The 27166-nt window shown below is 41.5% G+C and overlaps 1 protein-coding gene across 1 annotated transcript in view; it reads right to left on the bottom strand.

The window, feature by feature from the left end:
• Positions 1-27166, bottom strand: part of TMPRSS7 (transmembrane serine protease 7) — a 48999-nt gene continuing 21833 nt past the window's right edge. Inside the window, exons 10-18 of the mRNA XM_073328805.1 lie at positions 20914-21020; positions 12872-13008; positions 11673-11780; positions 9895-10005; positions 8037-8153; positions 4559-4736; positions 3349-3617; positions 2442-2578; positions 1-203 (exon numbers count right to left, since the gene is read on the bottom strand). Of these exons, the coding sequence (XP_073184906.1) occupies positions 33-203; positions 2442-2578; positions 3349-3617; positions 4559-4736; positions 8037-8153; positions 9895-10005; positions 11673-11780; positions 12872-13008; positions 20914-21020 (1335 nt within the window). The 3' untranslated portion in view covers positions 1-32. The remainder of the gene's footprint in view (positions 204-2441; positions 2579-3348; positions 3618-4558; positions 4737-8036; positions 8154-9894; positions 10006-11672; positions 11781-12871; positions 13009-20913; positions 21021-27166) is intronic.

Genomic DNA, 27166 nt, shown 5'->3' on the forward strand with positions numbered 1-27166 from the left:
ATATACTTTGTTGCCATTTGACCATTTCCAGATTACAAAACCAAAGGCACATATCTGTGAATCCACGGAGAAAACTTTGACACCCTTGTGTATACACCAGGGAAATTTGGTCTTCCACAGCCATAACCCCAGCTAACAATGCCAGTCAAAAACCATTTTCCATCGCCGTTGCTTCGACATGATAGGGGTCCCCCAGAATCACCCTAAGAAAAGAATATTTTCGTTTAGATATTCTATGGTAAAAAGAGTAATAAAACCTAGGCAAAATTCCACAGTATTTTGGGCAACAACTTGGGCAACAACTCCATGGAGCTCAGTGGAAATTTTGCTTAATGACAGAAAAACTTGGCCCAGTAGGTCTGACTAGGAATAAAAGAAATGAATGCCATTAAATACAAATGGATAAGTCTGATCTGCATTGTATCACCTATTCTACTAACATTTGCTGTCATCTAACATGCACGGGATATGATCTTAGAATTATATAGACGCTTATTTTTTTGTCCAAACTAGAGGTACCTTCACTTGCGATTGAAAAGTATTATCTTTATTAATGGATTTAATGCAATACATTTTAGGATTCAATATCATCCTTGCAACTTAGAACAAAGACCAAATTCCGCCCTCGAATAGATGCACACATCTCATTGTCTTCTAACGTACCAGCAGCTGCATGAATGCATCTGAGGAGCAAAGATCAGGCCCTGCACAAATAGTTCAACAATAATATTCCACAAATAGCTTTTTTAACTCCAAAATAAAATATGAAATAACATTTAAGTGGGAACAGGACTGGACCTTTAAGTCAAATACAAATAGAAACAATGTGGAACTCATGAGTGAGAGATAGCCAAGCATATTTGTTTTAAGTCGTGTTTCTTCCTTTCTATGACACTATACAGTTTAAACAGGCTTCAGAATGAAGAAAATATGTATGGAAAAATAATAAAGGCATTTGAAAATAGGGGAGTATGATAAAGAAATCTGCTCTGAACGATACTAACCCTTATAAAAACACAAGGCAACTACAATGCTATAAAAGACAACCTAGTAGCAGTATTCTCTATCACTAGGGTACTCTGGTAACAGTACTATTTGCAAAATTTCATAGAAATAGATGATCCATGGTATAGTTCCTCCACATTCATGATACAAATCTAAAGTCGACATGATGATTCAAGTCTACTCTACTTTGAGATTTTACCCCACATCTGGCAATTGGGAGCCAATCAACAAAGCTCCATCAGGGTGGTTACTAGAACTGGTCAAAAATTGCAAGAGAGAAAAGCTGATTTGAAAGCTGGAGTAAGCTTTCAGAGACATGTTCTGATTTCATCCAATATTTTGAAGGAAACAATTTAAATGTTGTGTTTCAACTTCGCTGTTTTGAATTTTATCTTATACAATACACTAATAAAATAGAAGTCAAAATCAAAGATTTTGATCAGGTCATTTCAATGTTACCAAAACAAAAGTTCAGAAATTTCAATGTTTTTGTCCCAATTTGGAAATTCCAGGTTTTGACTAGCTCTAAGAATCACAAAAATCAGCCAGTGGTGCTTACTCCAGCTTTCAATGGGACAAGGCATCAATGCTGCAAATTGTGGCTTTCCTTGACTATGTATGACACCCACTCACATAGCTGTAGTAGTGTTAACTCCTGATTGGTGGATTGGGGCAAATTCCTTATGTAGGCAAGGCCTTAGATACTTATTTTTTCAGTATCACTTTCCAACACTAGCAAAAGGACAGGACAGGTTTATAGGTCAATCCCACTTCCATCCTGGCCAGGACAGGATTTAAAAACACTCAGATTCTGGCCCTCAAGTTTTAAAAGAGCAGATATACTCATCTTAGTGACTGAGCAAAGTGATTGTACAAATGACATTACAGAATTCCATGTTTATTGTCTTTCAGTGACTCCACATCAAGTATGCCATTCACTTGTGAAATTATGCTTGCTTGCTTTCTTGCACTTCAGCTGTCAACCTTGTAATCCCAACCTGGCATCCAAGAGTCAGGCTAGGTTCAGGCTTTCTTTTAAGTCTTCATCTGTTTGAAGGCAGCATTTATCCTGAGACCTTGTGATCCTGACTTGCATTTGTGTGACCCATTGGCCCTGTAACTGAAACTTAGCAAACAGTGCTATTGATGCACACAAAGAAGTAAGTCTCAGCTTCTTCTTTGCTGTGTTGGTTTTGTAGTACTAACCAGAGTAATAATATTTCCTTTCCCACCACTGCCAACACATTTAATGCTAGTGAAGTCAGCAAGCACACAGATGGCAGATTTACTGATAAAAGGGTCTTTTGCACAGCTGTTTTTCAGAGCAGAACTATACATACATCAAGACAGTTAGCCAATAGTTCTTTACCACTTATAAAACTATAATGAAAGATCAAAGAGAATGATTTAATTTGAGCTGTATTTAAAAAACCTACTTTGCAGCCATCTTTTGTCCCAGACATCATCCCCGCACATAGCATCCGGGCTGTGATAATCCCATATGTGGAATGACACAATGTTTGGTCAACAATTTCTACCTCAGCTTTCTGCAGAATTGCTGAACCCTGGTCATCTGGAAAACACATTGAAAGAAAGCCAACCTGATTTAACAGACTTCAAAAATACTGCTCATGTATTTGACAGTTAGTGTGTTAGCTTCTGGAGACTCCCTCCCAACAGTTTAACTCCTGTTGCTCCAGATCTAGGCAATTATCTCAATACAACCCATGAAGATAATGTATTGTTCAATACAAATGTAAGTTCAATACAACTTGTGTTAAACAATTAACTTCCTTTCTTTTAAAACTTACATCTCATTGTCTTCTAACGTACCAGCAGCTGCATGAATGCATCTGAGGAGCAAAGATCAGGCCCTACACAAATAGTTCAACAATAATATTCCACAACACCTAACACCATACAAAGATTAGTTCCATGCAAGTTTAATCCAAACTACATAAACACATGAGATTTTTAGTTCTACCTGGTTCTACAGAAACTCTAGCCAGTTGAATTCTCCAATCAGGATGTCAAGTTACCATCAGAACGAACAGTCGTAGTGTCTGGAGTTAACCTCCCTAAGACACTTCTAGAAGCTTACCCCCTTCAGACAGGAAGAACAGAACACACGCACTACAGGGCAGTAGGAAATAAGGAATCCTGCCCCGTCCTTCCATTTGAGTGTAGTCTTGTTTTATGCAGCAAAGAGTGAAGACTAACCAGCCACAAGTCAAATTCAACCTTGGAGTGAGCCAGTACAACTTCACTTGAGTCAACGGAGATGCATTTGCTTACAACGGAACTCAGTTTGGACCTATCAGTGAACGAAAGTAAAGAGCTCACCTGCTTCTTGCCTTTGACCCCAGCCTGTTATCCAGCACTTCTCGCCACTGTGTGTTTTATGTGAAAGTGGAGGTATGCAGATCGGTTGAATGACGTGTTTCATTGTGTCAGGCCATGGCAGGCTTAGCTGTAGCAGTGCAACATCATAGTCATAGTTTCTGCTGTTATAGTATTCGTGAACAATGATTCTTCTCACTGCAGACACAAACTTGGCGTTCCCTTGCGTGCACATGCCTAAGTGCGCAGTCCAAGCTCGAGGATCGGATAGCCTGATTGACAATGGATTAATGTACAATCAATCTTCAAGGCAAATTCTTGGAAACATCTTCATGACACAATGCCCAGGAAAACCCTGGTGTTGAATTATAAAATGCAATTTTTAAACCCAAAAGAAGAAAACCAAAACCACAAAATATGGAACTAACAGAATACGTGCTGGTATCACGTTTTACCCAAAATGCTTTTACTGCAGCTTCCTATTCCCTTTTTAAGCTTCCTTGTTGTCTTAGCTACATAGTAATTCTTTGGGACGAGGACCTTGTCCTCACACCTCCCTGTAAAGGCGTCTAACTTGCTGTTAGCAGCACACTGTTAGTAATACCACCTTGTAGATACCTGCATCGAAGGCCTTTTCTACACTGGTGGCAGCATATAGGGTATGTGTAGTTACACGCCACAGTGAAAAGCAGGCTGTGTCCACACTGTGGTGTGTAGGTAGCTACATGTGGCTCTGACAGTGGGAATGCAGCAAGACACTAGTCTGCTAAAGTTCGCATGGTAGACATGAGAGGCCCTGCTTGGGCATGTAGAAAGGTGCGTAGGGTATATACCATAAGGTTCTGGCATGTCTTTACCTGCCGAAGCAGATCCTCACTGGCTACACTGTTATTTATACTCATGCTGTGAGGGAATACAGTGTACGTACTCAACATGCCACCAAAACTTAATTTAGACTATGTGAAATAAAAGGTAAATTTAAAAACTGGACCCCTCGACATCATTAGGATTTCTGTACATGTGAAGTGCAGGGGAATTATTTTTGTAAGATGATACTGGTTAAACCCCCTCATTATTTAATTCATAGTATTAAATGAACTGAAATCAAGTGACAGTGTTCAGTTAAGTCACCCTGTGCCATATCTACCAGAAACCACCACATTCAGAGGTACTGAAAATGCTTCAGGTCCATTAAGTGGATGTCACTGTTTACCTGTTTCCTTGAAAACAATGAGCTGCAGACAGAAGCCATTCCCTAGAGATCACCGATGCCCCACAATAAGCAACTCCAACAAAATGGAGGCTGACTTGCCAGGGCCATTCACCTTCCTGTGCATCAGAGCCTCCTATGATTCGATGGTAGATATCACTGATTTTACTACTGCCGCAGCCTTTAAAAGAAGATTGATAAGTTTATTATTTCTATGACACTAACACCCATCATGTGCGAGGATGCTTCCCAAACGGAGGAAGAAAGAGTCCTTCTTCCCACCATCAACTTCAACAAAGGCATTTTGAAATGCATTTCACTGAAAGGCCCTGAACCAAAAACCCTGGAGACAGGGGGTCCTAGATTTATCTTACCTATTCTTGGAAAGAAAAGATGGTCTTGTGGTTACTGCACCGGACTGGGGAGTTCTGGGTTCTCCTCCTAGCTTTGCCACAGACTTCCGGAGCAATTGTGAGCCAGTCACTCACTCTCTGTGCCTCAATTCACCATCTGCAAAGCAGAGATAACCCTTCCCTACCTCGCAGAGATGTTGGGAGAATAAATTTACTGTGGGTGGGTTTCAATATATAAACTAGATACAGGGGGGTGGGGGGGAGACCAGATACCAGATACTTTTGGAGGAGCTACACAGCATTACTGAACTACTCTACTTGTTGCTGCCCTTCTCTTGAAACTGTGAAGAAAGCGGCAGTTGAGTGGGAGGTTTATGACTTGGATTCCTGTCCACTCAGGAATGGATTGGAGCCAAAAAAGTTTATTTCACACAGACTACACTTGCAGTGGTCAATAACTTGGCGTAGAAATCACTGTTGCCGGCTCCTGTAAACTTACAAATACAACAATTTTGGCCCCTGCTACTGGCAGTCTCACAATGACATGAAAAGCTCCACACATCATGTGACTTAGGACACAAGGGAGAAAGATTTCCCCCTTCCCGCCCTATCCCGCAAAGCCCTGTTACCTAGAAGACGATGCACTAAACTACAAATCTATATACCATGAGCTCTTATCCCAGCTCTCCACTGATGACTGTTTATGTTTCTAGGCATTTCACCACCTCTCTTATGAGCCACTCTTTTTAGGAGTTTCATACCCTTCAGGGGTTAACTATCACTCACTCATCCCACAGATGAGGTAATTAAGAGCTTGCACAAGGTCACTTCAGAAAGACTGGGGACTAGAACACAAGTCTCCATTGTAAGAGAGCTTAGTCTCACCCATTTTGCCACAGGGCATTCAGAAGGAAAATGGCAAATTAGGTGCTTCAATTAGCTACATGAACCATATGGCTCTGTCTCACTCACTAGCAGTTGGATCACTCAGACCTTTATGACACTGCCACTACTTCCATGCTAAGAGTTCTGCGGGGGGGGGGGGTATGCTCAAGTGCTAGAGGCTCATGCTTTTAGATCCATCAGTCCTTGGTTCAGCCCCCAAGAGTGACTCAAACAGGAGTCTTGTTACATGTCTCCCTCTATAGACTGGTTTACAGCAAAGATAACAGCATGCCTTCCCTCTCACCAATTATTCCTATAACTGGAAGAGGTCTGTGGGAAGGATCTGAAGGTTGTGCACTTATGGTGTATGCAGGGGTAAAAAAAACATATTTCTGTATCCAAGTTAACATAAGGAGCCCAGGATGTTTTATGTAGCAGAACACTGGATTTAGAAATGAATTTGTTGTATTAACATTTGTTTTCTTGTTGTCCTTTCATAGCCTGCATTTTCAGTGTGTGTGTTTTGGTTAATGGGAGCCATCACTTTAAGAACGGGATATGGCCAATAGAGTATTTGAGACACAGCAATGCGTGGAACATTCTGCCTGAAGTCCCCCGAGAGGAGTGGAGGACCGTACCTGCCTCCAGAAAGATCAGACCTGAGTTAGCAAACTTACCCTTTCCACAAAGCAATGCCTCCTTTTCAAAGGTTGTTTGGTGGGCAGCCCTATACAAAAGGATCTTGGCTAGTCCCATTCCCAGCTCCCGTATCACAAACTCATTGCCATGCTTTGCATGAGAAGGTAAGCTCTTCAGGTGAGAGATGCTTTTGTGTTTGGACACTGCGTAACAATGAGGTTCTGACCTTATTTGAGTCCCCTGGCTAGAACTTATTTAAAAAGGGGACAAAAAATAGTCTCAGTATAAATTAGCAGGAGCTGGCAACATTAATTTGGCACGTGCACTGGGGTGGGCAAGTGAAGTTCAAAAGTCAGATGACAGACAAACACCATGATTTGAATGTTAAGTGTCGTGATTTTTTGGTGTCCAGCTTATGTTTTGGGATTGGCAATACTGGGATGTGTATGTGAGCAACTTGCTGGTATAAAGAGATACGAATATTCTCTGACTTATATTTGTAGCTAACAGATTGGAAAACAAACCAAGATTCTACCTTCTCATCATGCCAACGTAAGATTTTTATTATTATTGATTACATGTATTGCAGTAGCACCTCGGATCCCAATCACAGAACCGTTGTAGGCACAGTCCTAACCTAACATGGAACATTCCCTGCCAAAAGGCGTGAGCCTACACTAAGTAATGGAAGAATAATACAATAAATGAAATAAACAGATGCCACTGAGATAGCACAGATCTTCATTATAGAGCATCTCTTTTTTCATGCTTTGATCTGCATTAAAATAATTCATGTTGCCATTTAAGTTCCAAATGGTGCCAATAACACTTGACCTTGAAAGAGGCAGGTTACACTTCTCAGAGCGATTTGTCTAAGACCACCTGCAAATTCAGGCAGATATTATTGCATTGGTTTAATCACTATGTTCCATGCTATACTTTTTCCCGTGCACAGAGGTCTAGTATCCTGTGATGTCAGCCATGCACCTTTCATTAGCACACAGCTCATAGTAAAAAAGTTAGATTTTATGTAACTTTTCAAGATAACTGTTTATCCTTGGCAGCTCTCCCTTCTCCCTCCAAATTTACCATGATCCTCAGAAAATTCAAATCACCGATGGTTTGCTGAGGCATCCATCCTCTTAATAGGATTTTATCATCATGTAATGGGAACAATATCCTCTAAATTAAGTGACTGAGGAAGCTGGTGCATCAGTTAAAAAACTCTCTGCAGTGTTGGCAAATTTTTAACTTGAATAGATCTGATTCTTTGACTGACTACCCAACTTCACTCTGCAACTCACCCTGCTCTCTAGCTCCCCAGACAAGAATCTATTTTAAACCTGAAGATTAAAACCACACACACAAGTTTGAGTTAAGGCTCCTCACAATACAAACACTAAAAAATGATGGAAGTTCCGTAACAACACAAATCAGACCTAATATCACTTGATTTCCAACCTTCAACTTATTAACAATGTTCTTAACACGTTCTGAACATACTTACCACTGAGTAGAAAGTGTATGTACTTTAAATAGGAAAAAATGTAATTTAAATATAAAAAGCTAAAATTTGAAGATTAATAATTGAGAGAGCCTCTTACTGCAGTTGCTTTCATCACTTCCATCAAGACAGTCTGCTGTTCCATCACACTTTGCATTTTGCTTTCTAATGCAAATATTATCTCTGCACTTGAAAGTTTGGTTGGTGCAAGGAATACCTGAAACAGGAAACAAAAAGGAACCATATGCTTCTGGAATGTCAATCCAGCAACGTGGACTAAGAAATGGTCTCCACTAGTTGGCCAAACCCCCACTACAAAAACCCCTTGTCAAGGTTCCTCCCCCACTCTGAACTCTAGGGTACAGATGTGGGGACCTGCATGTAAACCTCCTAAGCTTACTTTTACCAGCTTAGGTTAAAACTTCCCCAACGTACAAATTAATTTTATCCTTTGTCCTTGGAATATCCACTGCCACCACCAAACTCTAACTGGGTTTACTGGGAAACGTAGTTTGGACACGTCTTTCCCCCCAAAATCCTCCCAACCCTTGCACCCCACTTCCTGGGAAAGGTTTGGTAAAAATCCTCACCAATTTGCATAGGTGACCACAGACCCAAACCCTTGGATCTGAGAACAATGAAAAAGCATTCAGTTTTCTTACAAGAAGACTTTTAATAGAAATAGAAGTAAACAGAAGTAAAGAAATCACCTCTGTAAAATCAGGATGGTAGATACCTTACAGGGTAATTAGATTCAAAACATAGAGAATCCCTCTAGGCAAAACCTTAAGTTACAAAAAAGACACACAGACAGAAATAGTCATTCTATTCAGCACAGTTCTTTTCTCAGCCATTTAAAGAAATCATAATCTAATGCATACCTAGCTAGATTACTTACTAAAAGTTCTAAGACTCCATTCCTGTTCTATCCCCGGCAAAAGCAGCGTACCGACAGACACAGACCCTTTGTTTCTCTCCCTCCTCCCAGCTTTTGAAAGTATCTTGTCTCCTCATTGGTCATTTTGGTCAGGTGCCAGCGAGGTTACCTTTAGCTTCTTAACCCTTTACAGGTGAGAGGAGCTTTCCCCTGGCCAGGAGGGATTTCAAAGGGGTTTACCCTTCCCTTTATATTTATGACCCCTATTAGATATTCAGCTTATACTGGCAAAAACTGAACAGAGTAAGCTATACCAGCAAAAGAAAATTTTCCTCATATAAGCAGCATCTCCAATAAGGCTTTTGGTGACATAGCTATGCTGGGAGGTGTGATTCTTTTTCATGCTCCTAACCAGCAAAGTTATGCTGTAAAAATTTAAGTGTAGGCAAGGCCTAAGTGTAGACTGGAAAACAATGAAAGTCATTAGCAAAGACGTCAACGCTTTTATTACAACAGCATAAGTTAACCATAGCAACTCAATGAGGGAAGCTTTAATAATCATATTTTAGGTAAGGTGTATTCCAACCTCTGAGTCCTTCATATCTTTTTCTATTCCTTCTTGGGTCACATTAAATAAATGAAACACTAATTTCTTGCCAACTCAGAAATATCCTATGAAATTTCACATGGCTAGAATAAAAGTTAAATAGGAGTAAAACATGGCTAGCCTGAAAAAAATATTTTTGTTGAATTTCCCCAATTTTGGTCTTTTGGTGTCTTGCTGATCTGAGAAATATCTGTGCTTGAAACAAAACTATGCTGACTCCTAATAAGACTTACCTCTTACATAGCTCTTTACAGGCACTGAATCCTAAGAGCAGCCTCAGAGGTTTGTTGGGCTTTTTTACAAGCATCTCAGGAAGCTAAGCATCATTTCATGCCTACACAAAAACAATTGTCTAAAGATTTTCATGTTAGAGCTTGTCTATGCCCTTTAGAGTAACTCATTTGGGCCAGATATTCCATCTAGAGTTGGGTAAGTGATGGAGAGGAAACATACATGACCAAAAAGTAACCATACTTTTGGTGCAGTTCTGCTCATCTCTGCCATCCTCACAGTCATGTATTCCATTGCAGGCAAGTGAAGTATACTGCATCAAGAAGCTGGCATTACAGTTCTCTTTGGGCACAGCTGGAGTAGGAAGAAAGCAAGAGATCAGCAACGCAAATATCATGGTTAAGTCTGGAGGTCTGTGTAGAGTTTTATTAATACCAACGCTGCCACCATCTAAAAGATTTATACATCTTCCTCTATCACCAGGTGCATTACAAAGGTAAGAATTATTACTGTCTTATGCATGAGGAAACCAAAGAGAAGAACACTAAGTAAATCACCCAAGGTCACAAAACTAGTCAGTGGCAGATTCAGAAATTAAACCCACATCGGTTGTAATTATTGAGCCTACAAATTTATCCTAATTGTGATGTCAGCTGTAAAAATTGAGTGTAAGTTCATAAGATTTCACAATAACCTGTAACAACAAATGATGATACGCAAAGATACAAAAGGGAAACAAAGACTGAATTAGTCCAACTAAAAAGGCCTACTGATATAACTCCAGGACTGTGCTATGATCATGCCTGGTAAACAAGGAAAGTGTGGAACAGGATATTAGGGAACCAATATTGGTGTGTTGGAAACTAAGCCTAGTTGGTGGCCAAAACAACGAGAGGACGGGCTATTCCATCCATTGCTGCTTTGGGGCTCCTTAAAGAAGGAGACTTGGAGAGAAGTCATCATGGTTGCCACCCCACCATCTCCTGGGACACTGGAACTTCATCATCCTAATCTGAACAATGTCCTGACCAGACTGGGCCAGAGAGAGGAACCCAAATAACATCGCCACCTCCCCTGGCTCCAGCTGAATCCCAACCACCACCTGGGATGAAACGGGATTGGATTTTAACAAGAACAAACAGCTCCAGCCAATCACAACTAATTTCTTCTCTTTCCCCACAAAGGACAAATATTAACATCTTTAATACCACCTAAGAGACTGTCAAATAAGGGCATTTTCCTTCTGAAACCTCTCTCTAGCTAGAGAAAAAGGGAACAAGCAATATTATTAAAATTGAAGTCTTAATACTTTACATTTCAAATGCTTTAACTATTTTTCCTTCTTTTCTTTCTCTTTAATAAAAAAGTTTAAAGTGTTTACCATGGTACTAAGCAGGCTGAGGTCTTGATATACCAAACCCCAACCCTTGTTTAACACTGTTTAAAGCTGCACGGTTTCAGGATCATGGTAACAACTTCAACTCTTTGGGCCTGTATATTCCATCTCAATTAACACACTACACCCTATTGATTTTAACTGTAACTGGTTATTTCCAATCTGATGTTCAGCCATCCCTTCCATTATAGTTTTCAGATAATGCATCCTTAATGACTGAAGGCTAGTGCACTAACCCACTATATAGCCTGTCCCCAACAGCACCCATTAATGTGCATTTCGAATAAAGTCGCATTGCTAAGATGAAGAGGATGAGGAAGTGGGTGGGACATAGAATGTTTTTGTTTTCCAGAGGAAAACAAACATGACTTCTTTCAGTTATTTTTGGATAACTGATTGACCTATATCTCCTTGCTCTTTAATATCACCATCGTGGCTATGGCAAATAAACAAGGCTCAAAAATTTTTCACAATTGTTTAAGCAACCAAATCTGAATTAATCTTAGGCCTGCAAAAACAGGCTGGAAATCTCAAGTTTTCTAGTACTATCTTCTTTAAATTCCAACAGAAAAAATGCTAACACATACTTTGGGTTTCCGTTTGCAAATAATAAGCAAATACTAACCACAAAAGAGTTCATCGCTTTCATCAAAGCAGTCATTTACCCCATCACAGCGCTGAGCCTGCTCAATGCATAAACCGGTGGAACATTTGAAGTACTCGGCTGGACATGCTGAAGGCAAAATGCATAATCTATCAATTCTCTGCTTCCAAATATTTGTAATTCACAACAGGAAAGTAACGCGATTAAAATATTGTAAGAAAACAAAGTAAAATAGCTCATCTTAACTAATTAGCCTCTCACAGTTTGTATGGTAACTTTTGTTAGTTTTTAAGGTGCCACAGGTACTCCTGTTCTTTTTGCGGATACAGGCTAACACGGCTTCTACTCTGAAACCTGTTAAAAAATATTGTTAGCTGTGTTATTACTGCCCCCTTAACTTACTGGAAAGCATTTAATGTTAGCCATACTCTTGCACCCTACTCTTCACTTAACTTTCACCATAGAAACAAGAATGGCCTGGTTCTTTTTTTAATATTCAGATTCCTTTCTGATGTCCATTTCTGTTTATGCATGTCAAATGCAAATGTCACTGCAGTATGGACCAGTCCAGTTCCAGTGTAGAAGATGGGCATAAGAAAGTTTAGAGTATAAGATTTATACACACAGTCCCCCTCAATTAAACAGATCTCAGTTGGGATTTTTTCCTACTATAGCCTCATGTATTTCCCCCTCCCTCACATACATCTTTTCTGTGTTACGCTGCCCAATAAAGATTCCCTATGGTTTTACACCAACTACCTACAACTTCTGCTGTTCATAGCTGGTTCTTTAGTTATGATTGCTGCATGGTAGAGTACGCAAACCCATAGAAAAAACTGTATGGTCAGAGTTTGTTAATTGGTGAACTGTTTAATTGAGGGAGCTCTCTGGAGCAGCAACAGCAAAGACAGGCATTAACAATGGCTTTGGTGTGTGTGTGGGGGGGGTGACAGAATGGCAAATTTAGCTGACATTTTAGAACACTGTGAACCAGTTGATAAATCTCAGGGTAGGTCATTGACTTATTTTAGGTTTAAACTCTTTTACTTAAGGTTAATGAAGAAAACAGGATTTACTTGGAATATTTATTCTCAAGTTAATTCAGTTTCTCGGGAAATCCATTTGTCATGAATCTTAATAAAACTAAACTTGTGGTAAATATTTTAATTCAAAAAGGGATTTTATAAACATGCATGGCAAAAAACTGAAATCCATTTTACGTTGGCTGATGTTGTAGCTCCCATATTCCACCAGAAGCGGCTGCTCTGAAAGCTTGGAACTACACTGAAGCTCAACGTTCACTACAGAGCTTGCGACACGGAAAACTGTTTGGTGATCAATGTAGTAGCCACAGTACCTAAAAGTGAGTGATGATAACATTAGTTAAAAAGCCGCTTTTGCACTAAAGTGCTTCACATATTATTTAAGTATAACATCGCCAAAGTGCAGCCACCTAGTACACAGTACAGCTGCCTAACAGATTTCAGCCTAGGAGACAAGGGAAAATGAGAAGTGTGATGTTATCCCTCACAGAGCAGATGAGACTGTTTTCTTTTTGGAGGGGATGGGGGAGAAGAGGTCTCATCTGAAAGACACATGCACAGTAAGCTACATAGCTCAATGTACTTCTCACTGAACTACAGAGGGGGAAATCGAACCTACTGCACTATTGCCAACCTCAAGCATTCAAAAAAAAAATAATCATGGGACTGACTTAAAAATTGAGAGACTTTATTTAAACACCACATTCAGGATTTTTGCCTTGTAGGTTCTGAGCCCTGAGGCTCTCACTGCATGCCTTCAAGCTGTTCCCTGCAGGAGTGAGGGAGAAACTTAACTTTCTTTAATGAATACTGAGATTTTGCATGTAGCCTCTTGACTCCAGGAGCTTGGGCTTGAACATATACACCAAAAATCCCAAGACTTGTGATAAAATCATGAGAGTTGGCAACACTATTACTGGGATTTGAACCTAAGATTTCAGTAAGCCCGTGATTTTAGATAAGGTATGGTGATTGGTTGTGCAGCCAAAGTGCTCGGGCACCATCGGGGGGGGGCGGGAGGGGGAGGGAAATCATCATAAACCATCTACACAAAGTTCCCATCACTGCAGGAACAGGCTTTAATGGATAAAGTGAACTAAAAATGTTAACACTCCAGATTTAAGGTAGAAATGAGGAAACTATGGCAACAGTGTTAAACTGCTGACCGGTACATGGAAGTGTTCATCTTCATTGGAACATAACTCTTAACATGGAATACAGTGCTCTACTGCATTCGTTGCTATGTCCAGAAGCACCGGCACCTGGCAATTAGGTTTTTAAGTTCCAGAAATATTTTTTTTTCTTATTGAAACTGTGCTGGGGGAAAAGGAGAAGCTCAGCATTGTGGATTGACTGGGGTAGGGAGAGAAGGCTGCTTTCTTAAATCTTAGTACAATTTTACTATGGCTAGCCTTCTCCTTGTCAGTTTGACTAGTGCCATTTGCAAGAGAAAACTTAATAGCAACAGGCAGCTCCTTAAGTCCCCAGTGTATTGATCATAGAATCACAGGACTGGAAGGGACCTCAAGAGGTCATCTAATCCAGTCCCCTGCACTCATGGCAGGACTAAGTATTATCTAGACGAGTGGTTCTCAACTCTGGTCCACCGCTTGTTCCGGGAAAGCCCCGGTGCACCGGGCTGGTTTGTTTACCTACCGCGTCAGAAAGTTTGGCTGATCGCGGCTCCCACTGGCCACGGTTTGCTGCTCTAGGCCAATGGGGGCTGCGGGAAGGGCAGCCAGCATGTCCCTCAGCCCGCACCAATTTCTACAGCCCCCCATTGGCCTAAAGCGGCGAACCACGGCCAGTGGGAGCTGCGATCAGCCGAACCTGCGGACGCGGCAGGTAAACAAACTGGCCCGGCCCGCCAGGGGCTTTCCCTGAACAAGCAGTGGACCACAGTTGAGAACCACTGATCTAGACACTGACAGGTGTTTGTCTAACCTGCTCTTAAAAAATCTCCAATGAAGGAGATTCCACAGCCTCCCTAGGAAACTTATTCCAGTGCTTAACCACCCTGACAGTTAGGAAGTTTTTCCTAATGTCCCTTGCTGAAATTTAAGCCCATTGCTTCATGTCTTATCCTCAGAGGTTAAGAACAAAAATTCTTCTCCCTCGTGGTAGCCTCTGAAACATTCCACTGCACGTACAGTAGAAGGGTTTGGAAAATATCACAGGACCAAAATCTGAAACAGAATCTAACAACTTAGGGAGCTTTCTTATGAGCTGGGTGTAGTGCAGGTAACTATGAGAGGTGACTTGTTTGTACTGCACCTTTAACTTTCTAGCAGTCTTCCTGCCAAGGGCAGATGCTATTCTGAGAGGTAGAGCTGATGCAGTGCAGAAGAGAACATACGTGCTGTCTCTTGGAGACTTATTCTGTTTTGTTCTTTCAGTTAGTGTGAAATAATTCAAAATGGAACTAGATTATAGTTCTATTCAGGGCAAAATAAATACTGGAACCCAAAAACTTCACCATGAAAAGTGAATGTTTTGAAAACATTAAGAAAATGTTACATTGAAAGTATATTTGGTATAGATATGACAAACAAACTGGTGGAAAGAAGTTCTCCAAATGGTCTTCTGGTGACCAGCCTAAGTGGTCCCCGTGTCCTCATAAAAATGTAGAATTCCAGCTGCCCTCTTATTCCTAAGGAGAGGGCAGGAAACAGTCAGAAGGATAAAGGAGGACCTGGATGTTTTGAGAGAAAGGGTACCAGGGAAAAAATAAGTTACCTGGCAAGCAACCACCAAGCCCACATCTACTATTAATATTCAAGGGCTTTTCCCTTTGAAAGCAAAGTCTTTAAACAAGTGGACTGAATGAAAGATGGAGAACTGCCTTGGGTGCACATCTCGTTTAAGCTGCCATCTTGGCAAACAGCTTCTCTGGATTTCTGCCTAGATGCCACTTACTGAATCTGAGAAAGCTAAATTGCCCATAGATGCCAAGAAACACTTAAGCCAGCCCGTCCAGCTGCATTTCTATGGCACCTTTAATCAAAAGATGCCACAGAGGCTGCACGTGATCTGTAGACACTGCCATAAAACAATATTTATATTTAGCATGTGTATACACACACACACACAATAAATATATATATAAAAAGAATGCCATCCATCAGCCTTTTAGACTCATTTTAAAAATAGGGTAAGCTTTTGAAAGTGGAAAAAATTCTGAGCAACATTTAAGCACTGAGGCTCGTCTAGAATTTGACAGTAATAAAGGAAAAGTTCCCCAAACTAACAGTTTATCATAAGGAATAATCTGTCAGCTTTAAGGCCTTACCTACACTAGCAAAATACCCATCATTATCAAGAGGTGATAGCAATGGAAGCAGTTGAATTGATGCTGAACACCTTTAATTTGCAAGCATAGCCAAGAGCAGAATTGTTTCAAAAACAACTTTGGTTAACACCTACTAAACTCAAGAAAGGATCGTAGGAATTATTGGATTTGGGGCACTGTTTGAGAAGGACTGATTTGTAGGCTGGAACTAGAAGTTACATTTTATTCATTCTGTTTATTATGGTACTTCTGTTGTATTAATTTAGGCTCAATATCTGGGCCAAATATCTGTTTAATGTTGGACAGTGACTGGGTTATGTAAACACTTTTAAACAAGGTTTGGTATACAGAGACCTCAACCAGCTTAATACCATGTCATACACATCGTTAATAATTTTAACCTTTTATTAAAGATACAGAAAAAAAGTAAGACTGGTGTTGACATTCACTTGCAACCTCACTGCTTGAAAAACACCAGGACAGCACAGAGTCTTACTTTGAGACCTGGCAAACTTCTAACAGCATCGGGCCTTTTAGGACACTGCTTTTAGTTGTCACTTTCTAATCACAGGCTTACAGCAGTGTTACAGAATACATAGGTTGGCCAGCTAAGCCAGACACTTATTAAACAGAAGGAAAAGGGAGAGAGATAGGCAAGAGAAAAAAGAAGGTAGGGAAGGAAAAGGACATATTTAGGTGCACAGGAGGAGAAAAGGGGGCAAAGTCTCACATCTCAGGTGGTGTTTAGGATTTAGCTGAAGCCAGCATTGATGGGGATGTCATGAGAGTCCCCCTCTGGCCAGGATATTTCTCAGGATGACAAAGGCCCCGAGGGGGGGGGTCTCAAGAGATGGTGGGATGGCAGCCATAATGGCGAAGCTTGCTCTAGTAGCCAATTATTCCCCCAAAGTCTCTTTCAGAACCTCAAAAGGGAGCGATGGGTAGAATTCCCCAGCCTCATTATTTTGTCCAGCAATTAGGCCTAGGTTCTGACACACCAATTTTCATTCACTGATCTCCAGTCCCCAACTCCTCTTGTTTACCAGGTATAATCTTAACACTGGCCTTGAGTTATATCAGTAGACCTTTTTGTTTGGCATAATTCAGTCAGTCTCTGTTTCGGATCTTTTCCTCCACATCACCATTTATCATTACAAGTTATTGTGACATCTTATGAACTTACAACTCACTTTTTACATTTGAGCTTACAATTAGGGTAAATTTCTAGGCCCAGTTATCGCAACAGGACCTGAACCACATTGTGCTAGATGCTGTATAAACAGATAAGAGTATATTCAATACAGAAGATAGCAGAGAAGTTAATCAGTCCACTTGTCATGAGGATTCAAGGAACTAATGGACATTAACCGGCATCTGTGTGCACCACAACCGTCTACTGTATAGAATGGAAAAGTTGTTCCTGTGAGGGGTTTTGGTGCAATAAAGCTCCCATGCAAAGCAAAATTAAGTATGAAGGAGATTCTGCTCCAGCAGCAAATGGAAAGAGGTATATGGCTTTTTAAATGGCACAAGAACAGCTATGCAAAGTGTGAGTTGTAAAACCCCAAACCATGTTCACACAGCTGAGCAGAAGGGAGCTCATGCACGTGCATTGTTGACCAAGCCCCCCCTCCCCCCCCAGTTCTGTTGCCCTACTACTAGGAGCAGGGACTTACTGCATTTTGTCAGTGCCAATAGGAGTGTGTGTGGTTCATTTGCCACATGCTTGCTAACACTCCCACAGCAAGAGAGGACCTGCCAGAATGCGCACACAGCAGGAGGTTTATTAGACATCTGATTCCTCCCTACTAGCTAGCAGAGACCTGCTCCATACCTCAACTTCCTTCAATACAAGGGGGCCCCACTCTGCACCCAACACCTCCATAGTGAAGAAACCAGCTACCATACTTGACCACCTGCTCCCAAAGCCAGGAGAGACTGCCTCCTCTCACCCCCACAAGATGACCTGCCAGTGACTTCTGATGGGATGCACAATGAGATGCTGAAGCAGAGTAGTTTTTAAAACAGTCCCTTGTGGAAATGTTTACAGCTTATCACAGTATGTGGAATTCTTCTGGTGGTGTTTTCACACACAGAAACATTAACTATAAGACATCTATTTTTAGAAGCCTGTAAAAACTTTAGCAAAATCAGTTCTCAGAATGTGTGTGCTCTCTGGGTAGGCAGAAGTTTTTTGGGCTCACTGAATAGACAGTGAAAGTCATACAGTAGGACTAGTGGGTTCCTGACTGATTACTGTCCCCATGTAATCAGAACAGACAGCTGTAGTAATTTTCGGATGCGGGGGTCCCAGTCATCACAGCTACAGTATATTCCAAGGCCTTACTCCAATCCTCAAAACCACACCAGTCTCCAGCAGCGTTTTAACCAGGTTCACCCAACATAGTTAATGCTGTCGTTAGAACTGGTCAGAAGTGCATTTATTTTCCAGACACTTGCTGCAAAAGTTTGTTTAGTTAAACATCTGGTTTTCCTTTGAAAAGCAGTTTCAATGGAAAATTTGACCCAGCCCTAGCTGTAATATCACCAGGTTACCAAGATCAGGAATATGGTCCCAGTCCTCACATTCGAAAATTACACCACTAAAATAAAGTTACCATGGGCCATACTTTAAAAAAAAAAGAAAAAAAGTCCTATGACTCAGCAGGCAAGCAGCTGGACCATAATTATTTTAAAAGAGGCTCTTCATGGAGAGATTCCCACTAATAAAGCCCCACCCCAGCTTCATTTTCAGATATCACATTGGATATGAAATCGTCCCAGAAGTCTTCTTACATCCTAAATCCTTCAAGGTACTGTGACAATATGTATCCCTATATTGACCCTTTTTACAGTTTTGCACAAAGTATGCCTTGTGAGGTATCATTTGAAAACTCATACTTTGCTGATCATTACTGTCCTGTAAAATATGTTTGACAACATGGTATGTAAAGTTATAAGATTCTACTCTATGACATTGCTGAGACATGTTCCGAGTTTAGAAAAGCAGGCACAAACCAGTTCCTCAGAGACGAAAGGCAAACTGATGCCTCAGACAGATGTCAACAAAATCAAATCGACTATCACCTGGTTAAGAGACCATTCTTTGGCAAGAAAAAAGGATGTGGGCAAGATATCTACATTTTGGCAAGGAAATAGCGAGAGGTTCCTGTCCCCACAGACTTGGTCTCCTGAACCTCAGCTGGGGGAGATTTTCAAAGAAAAAGAGAACTATAAGAAAGGGGAACAGATGCCCCAAAATACTCCCCCCTTTCTCTCCACTCAAAGTATCAACACCTCCTAAAAGACAAGGCAAGTAACACTGAACTGGAGGAGGGATCCTGGCTGAAAGGAATCCAGCCAGTAAGACTGCTGAAGCATGTGGTGAGAGAGACCTTTTCTTTGAATTCATTTAGCTTAAGTTAGATATTAGTTTGTGATTTACCTTTTTTTTTCTTGTAACCAATTCTGACTTTTGTGCCTCATTACTTGTAATCATTTAAAAATCTCTCTTTCTGTAGTTAATAAACTTGTTTTATTTTTTTTATCTAAACCAGTGTGATCAGACTGAAGTGTTTGGAAAACTCCATTTGAAATAACAGGATTTGTGCATATATCATTTTCTATTAATAAAATGATGGACTTTCTATGAGGTTGTGTTGTTCAGGAGAGAGCTTGGCAGTACAAGACACACATTTCTGGGGGAAAGTCTAGGACTAGGAATTTGCTGGTGTTACTCCACAGTGTAATTCAAGAGTGGTTGGCCATAGCACTCATACTGTATAGCTGGAAGTAATTTACATGATGGAGGCTGCGTGTGAGCAGACCAGGAGTGGTTACTCACAGCAAAGCAGTGTAAGAGACACCCCAGTCTGGAGAATTGAGGGGATACAGCTATTCAACAGTCCAGATTGTACCCTGGGGAATTTCACAGGTACTCTATAACTAGTTCAGGAAAAAATGAAGTCCTCCGGATGTCTATTTGATATGGGAAGTACTTAGTGTCCATGTAGTACAGTAACCAGCTTCCATAAAAAGTCAATGCCAGAAGCTTCAGAAGGAGGTTGAGCCTCTCATTTAAATACTTAACTGTATAGGATTATAACAATGGGAAGGCATTTTTTCTAGCTAGTGAGCTTTTCATATCCTCAAGTAGGCCCAAACTTGGACTAGTTTCCAAAGCAGGTTCAGAAGTTAAAGTTTGAGTTAACAGCTAACTGGATTTGATGTTCCAGTAAAGCAAGATTGTGGGGGCGGGGGAGAGCGGGGAACCCAACAAGTAAAGAGTGAAGGGAAGGGTTAAAAAAAACCAACAACCTGCAACAGAGTGAAAAATGGATGCAAAGAGCCTGTGGGGGGAAAACTAAAGAATCAGCAATATTCTAATGACAGGTAAATGTACCACACACAGGGCACACAACTATGCCAGCTTAGCACTTTGGGTAGGGGATGGGGATAGGGACAGAAGAACCATGCCTTCCCTAATAAAGTCCTCATGATACCTGATATGCTTTCACTAGACTCCAATAAGATTCAATATCTCTTTTGAGCAATCATGAAATTAAGTTACAGGTTAAAAAGTTGTACAAAAAATTCAGTTTGATTAAGCCGGTGAACCCAAAGCTATTTTGCATGGTTCACAGGACATCCGTCTTCATAACATTCTCCCATTCCTATCTCTTGCATGAGGAGAGAGAGAGAGAGAGCCCTTCTCTTCAGCCTAGCTGTTCTTTTAATTAGAAAAATATCTGATTTTAGGTTTATAGTTATACAAATCATTCCAAACAAAGGGGCATGTTACAGATGCTATGCTTGTTGCTGAATCTCTCTTCTTCCCCCTTTTTCTAAGAATTACTTAACCCAGATGCCTCAGTAGCATGAATGAGTTTACCGACAATTCCTAGTTTAATAACCATGTGGAAATACTTACATGTGTTCATTAATTCTCCACCATCCCCGCTCACAGCCCTTGATGCTCTTCTCACTGATAGTGTAGTTATGAAACTTCAGTGCTATACCCAGGCTCTTTTGAGGAGTCTGTAGCAAACAAGCAGGAAAGCTGGTAAAAACATTTTGTGCACACAGGGAATTAAAATCTTTAGATTTGTCTTAACAATTATTATGCTCTCGAGATACCAAGCTACAGGGGAGCACTGGCTTGCACAGTTCAACAGAGAGCACCTGAGCAGGCCTGATGGTTTTTCAGCTGCCAGCAAAAGCTAAGGTTGGCAGAGGCCAAGTGCAGCTGCAGGCTTTCCATCCCTCTTAAGCAAACAATCCTTTCCTCTTCTGACCATATATGGAATGCGGCTTTCAAACTGAGATCAAAGGCCTCTGGCTATTCCAACTTCATTAGAGCAAGGGCAGACAGCCATGGCTGACTGACAGCTAAGACTCTGAGGTACATACTGAGTTCTCCATAACATCATGCTTTTTGGTAGCGCATTGCATCCAGAGGATTTCAAAGCATTTTAAAACCCAGAGTAAGCCTGAGGATATCACAGACGTATGTAATCAACAGAGGTTCCACTTTACAGGAACAGAAGGCAAGTGACTAGAAGCTAGTAGTCATGATCTCATCACTACCTTTTAATGATGAGAGAAGTATAATTTGGCCACACGCACAGCATTTGCACAGTGCAGCACTAGTGCTTGGCTCGAGTTAGTTCTTACATACCAAAAAGCAATTCCTGTGTCTGTTGTGAAGGGCCTTTTGAGTTAAGAATAGTAGGGGACAAGGTAAAAGCTCTCAGCAGTCTGGAGCAAGTTCACTATAGCCCCAGTTCTTCTCCCTTCATACTCGGTCATTCCAAATGTTCTTATCTAGTTTCCAACAATACAACAGCCACTCAATCTGTTCCCTTTCTATCTCTTATTCCTTGCCTGGTTCTCTAGCTCCCCTACTCATCCCCTCCTCGTTATCTATATATGCAGTTCTTTTTCACTATTCACCATGCAGCACTTCATTTTATTTGCTTTCTCACTTTTTGCTGACTTCAGTTTGAACATTCTAACATGCACATAAGAACACCACTAACTCCTGCCTCTTCAGTGAGTTACTCCTTCCCTCCCCCGCAACTCCTTGAGTGTGATTGATGGCTCTTTCTGATGCTTTGATTTCCTCTCCTTTAACTCACTTTAGGTTTCCATCCATTTCCACTCTACCAATACTGCATTTATCAAAGTTCCCAGTTGTTTCCATGCTTTCTATTGAGGCTCACATCTCTCCTCTGCTTAAGTATCCTAACAGCTCAAGACCAATGTGGAAAAATCTTAACTCCCTCCCATCACCGTGAAAAAACACCATTGTCCTCCTCAATACACATGTTTGAAAGCTTCTGTTTGGTTTTGACTCTTTCCTCCCACATCAAAACTATTAAGTCCCGATGGATTTCCTCCACTCTGTCTCTAGAGAGTCCAACTTATCTCCTGTTTCAGAGTAGCAGCCGTGTTAGTCTATATTCACAAAAAGAAAAGGAGTAAATTTCGCACCTTAGAGACTAACAAATTTAAGCTATATCTATATTTTGGCTCTTCCACATGAACCCTGCTCCCAAGCTACTCAAAATCCTACCACCAAAAAAAGAGCAGCTACTCCCCATTCTGAATCTCTTCACCTCCTTCCTCATCCAATTCAAAATTTTTCACCACTTTTAATACACTATTGCTGTGTAGATCACTGCTCTTAGTTATTTCCTTTGATGCCCTCCTGCTATCTACACTGACTCGCTCTTTGTTTGTTCCCTAATACCTTAACGAGTTCCAAGGGTACAAGGTAAGTTAAACAGAGTTGTCGGGCTTCCATTTTCCAGAAGGGACCAGGATACATTGCAGAATGCAAAGGGAAGGACTTCCAAGTGGGAGATCATTCTTCAGTTCTCTGGTAAAGCACAGAGTTTAGTGTCCCTGCAGCTCTCATGATAGAACTCTCTTTTGTCCTCTAGATAAACTCCTCCCCACATTCATGCTGATAATAGTTAGGCTGCTGGTGTACCGAGAACACTAGCTAACATGCTGACCAATATTGTCTCATTGATTCCTTGTGCTCCCCAGTTTGTCTGTATCCATCTGCTGGCTGATCCTTAGACTGTAAACTCTTCGGGGCAAGGGCCATTTTGTAGTTGTGTTTGTGCAGTGCACAGCACAATGGGGCCCTGGTCTATGACGGGGACTGCTACACACTACCACAATACAAATAATGACAGTTAAAATGAAAAAAAAGTTCTAACATACTGAGAAAAGTGACCAAAGTTTTCCCAAAAAATTGTGGAAATTGGTCGGTCTCCACAGTGAAACAAGGGCAACATTTTGAATCTGGTTTTTTTGTTTTTTTTTTTTTGGTTGTTTTGTTTTTAAACCAGCTTCGTTTTCTTTGTAATAACCTGAGCCCAATACTTCCTATAATAAGATCCTGTTTTCAGTTGCTTACAACTGCAAACCTAAACTGTGTGTGGGCTGAAGTTTTCTGTGCTGGAAGTCTGATACAGGCTAAATATTTCTGGCAAACTATTTCAGCGGTTTCTGAGAACAAAAACTCGGGCAAAATGTTTTGCCCATGTTAAAAAACTGACAACCAGACTGGGTGAAAAAAATTTTGCCAATATTTTAATGACCAAAAAATGCAATTTCAGTAGCAGCAAAACTATTAGTGAATTTACTGAAAAGTTTCAACCAAACCAAAAAAATCAAAATGTACCAGTAATGTTGAAATGTACAGTTACATTTCAGTATTACCAAAACATTTCAATTTTTCAGGCCGGAGTCACAAAGTGGGGGAGGGGGAGGAAGAGGAGGTGGTGGTTCCACTGGCCTCCTCATAATCTTTAGCCCAGGGGATAGGGCACTAACTGAGGATGTGGGAGACCTGGATTCAATTGCCCCCTCTACCTGAGGTGGAGAAGGGATTTTAACTTGTGTTTCCCACATTTGAGAAGAGTGCCTTAGTCACTGAGCTACGAGATATTCTGGCATGGGTCTCTCTAGTCTATTCTACACAGGTTTTTATATTGTGCTCATGATGGTAGTATTTGAGCACCTTCCAATTGTGAGTTAAACCAGGAGACTGCACATCTATCATGCAGCGTTTGTTCCCTCAGGCTGTCCACACTTTGAGCTATGGGCATAATTCCCAGCTTGAGGAAAGATACCCAGGCTAGTTCCGACAGAACTAATGCACTAAAAATGGAGCATAGCCACGGTGACATGCTGCCCTGAATACGTGTCTCAGACAGCAAGTGCTCAGGGTGGATGGCCCCTCATACTGCCACAGCTATACTCTTTTTAGTGCACTAGCTCTGATGAAGCTAATGCAGGTATGTCTCCTCAAGCTGGGAATTACACACCACCTCGAAGAGTAGACATTGCCACACTCTCCTGTTGAAGCAGTTCCAATTTGTATAAATAATTAATATGACTGGAGCAGGGACTCCAAGCTACAGACTCAGTCTCTTTTCCTGGTGAAGTGACTGTTCACTGACATCACAAATAACTAGGACTTGTCACTATGAATCCTGAAATGTACAATGCACGAAGAGTGCCTGCAGATCCACGGATATGAGAGGAGAACACAGAGGCGTTCAAAGTAATATTACTACAATTCAAGGTGTACACAAGACCCCACTTTTATTAAATGACCATCCAAAAAGGTACCAAGTATTTTGCAACATTAGTTACCTGCATTTATCAGCCACCTCTTCAACACAAGTAAAGACTGTGCAGAATCAGTCTGAGATGTTTTAGAAGACTGGCTGAACCGTTTGGAGTTGAGATGATCAGAAGGCAAACACTGTCTACACACAGCCTGGGGACAGGTGTCACTGCACTTCACGCTGTTTTGCATTGCTTTACATTTGTATACATTAGCACCAGGGGCCAGATTTTCCAAAAGAGCTGAGCTTCCCTTTAGGCAGCAAAGTGACTGTTGGGTGCTAAGGTGTTGACAAATCTTGCCTTACGCATTAAATGAGAGGCACTTAATTCTGGCGCAGAGGTGAAAGTAAGCCGGTACGGTCAGGTCCGGAGTACCTGTAAAAAAAGATCCAGTAGTGTACTGGCAAATAAGTGGAGCATTCAGTACCGGCTCACTTTCACCTCTTTTGGCTGCAGAACAAAAAGTTCAAACTAAAAGCTAATAAAAGCTTGGAAAGGGAAAACTCATTGTCACATTTGTGTTGTTGTTTCTCTCCCTCTCCTCCTCCAGCCCACGGTTCCCCCCGACCCCCGCACTAAGCAGGGGCTCCCCTCTAGCTTGTAGCAGGAAGCAGGAGGACTGGCTGAGGGAGAAGCCTCCCCAGGTAGCCTGCTGCCTGCATAAGAACAGTTTAAATTTAGCTGTTCACTCCGTGGTCTGAACCACAGATTCCGGGCTATTTCTGGCTTCCTTGTTAATTTCACTCAGGGTTGTTGCTGGGAGCGGGGTAGAGCGGGTTGTGTGAGACCAAGGCAGGGGCAGAAATACAATAGCCATTTGGCTGCACAGCTTAAATCCAGAGGTAATAAAAGCCAGTGGAAGGGGAAAACTCACTGTCACATTGGTTTCTCTCCTCCTCCAGCCAGGCTGCAACAGGGCTAGGCTCAGTGCTTCCCGGAACCCTCCCACTCAGCAGAGGCTGCAGCGGCTCCCCTCTAGCTTGGAGCAGGGGGACTGGCTGAGGGAGAAGCCTCCCCAGGATGTGTGCTGTTTGCATAAAAACAGTTTAAACTTGCTGCTCCCTCCCTGGTTCAGACTGGGATTCGGGGCTCTTTCTGGCATCCTTGTTAATTTCATTCACAGTTGTTGGGGTGGGGGGGTGAGACCAAGGCAGGGGCAGAATATAATAGGCATTTTACTGCACAGCTTAAATCCAGAGGTAATAAAAGCCAGTGGAAGGGGAAAACTCACTGTCACATTGAGAAAAGGAGGACTTGTGGCACCTTAGAGACTAACCAATTTATTAGAGCATAAGCTTTCGTGAGCTACAGCTCACTTCCTCAGATGCATATCGTGGAAACTGCAGCAGGCTTTATATATACACAGAGAATATGAAACAATACCTATTTCATATTCTCTGTTTCATATTCTCTGTGTATATATAAAGCCTGCTGCAGTTTCCACGATATGCATCTGAGGAAGTGAGCTGTAGCTCACGAAAGCTTATGCTCTAATAAATTGGTTAGTCTCTAAGGTGCCACAAGTACTCCTTTTCTTTTTGCGAATACAGACTAACACGGCTGTTACTCTGAAAACTGTCACATTGGTTTCTCTCCTCCCTCCTCCTCCAGCCAGGCTGCCCAACAGCCTAGGCTCCCTGTTCCCCCCACCCCCTCAGCAAGGGCTGCAGTGGCTCCCCTCTAGCTTGGAGCAGGGGGACTGGCTGAGGGAGAAGCCTCCCCAGGATGCCTGCTGTCTGCATAAGAACAGTTTAAATTTAGCTGTTCACTCCCTGGTCTGAACCCTGGAATTAGGGGCTATTTCTGGCTTCCTTGTTAATTTCACTCAAGGTTGTTGTACCAAAGCCTGGGCAGTTCTTTTCTGCCCCCTGGATGAGGCGATCTTCAATAATATAACACACAAAAAATACAATCAAAATCAGGAATCATTTCCAAGTTCAAATCTATCCCATTCCCTCCCCAGCAGAGGATTATGGTTGTGATGTCCAAACTGCTTGCAGATCCTCTTTGAAATGTTACTGTTTAAAGAAAAACAAAAACATGGAGAACATGGTGGGAAGATGTGTTCTGATGATCGGGGTTTATTTTGGGCAAAGCAATTTTGGTAAAACAACTAAAGATTCACAGGGAAAGCAAATAGCCCCATAGACAAAACCACAAAGGACTGGAGGGGAAAACTGGATATTCAGGGAAATTATTGTGCCTCCTTTGAAAGAAATAGTAGTTTTCATTCCACCCTCTTTATATATTGCATTAAACACCTGAAATGTCCTGAGGACATAGGGGCTCAGATCTCTTTTTGTTTTGTGGGTGTCGGTGTCCTGCAGAGTGCGGAGGCTGAAATTGACAAAACTTTCTCTAAGTATCTTGTATATTTCATGGCAGTTATTCTAGTTGTCCTTCATTCACCCCAGTCTTCCCCTACTAATAGCCACCCATTGGTGTGTCCCTGCACCCTTGCAGCTAACACCTCAGGAACTTCTGCTTAATGTGTGCTGCTTAATGGCACCTTGCCCCTGGACGGGGGGCTGTTG

This window comes from Lepidochelys kempii, chromosome 1 (genome assembly GCF_965140265.1).
Source record: "Lepidochelys kempii isolate rLepKem1 chromosome 1, rLepKem1.hap2, whole genome shotgun sequence".
NCBI lineage: Eukaryota > Metazoa > Chordata > Testudines > Cheloniidae > Lepidochelys > Lepidochelys kempii.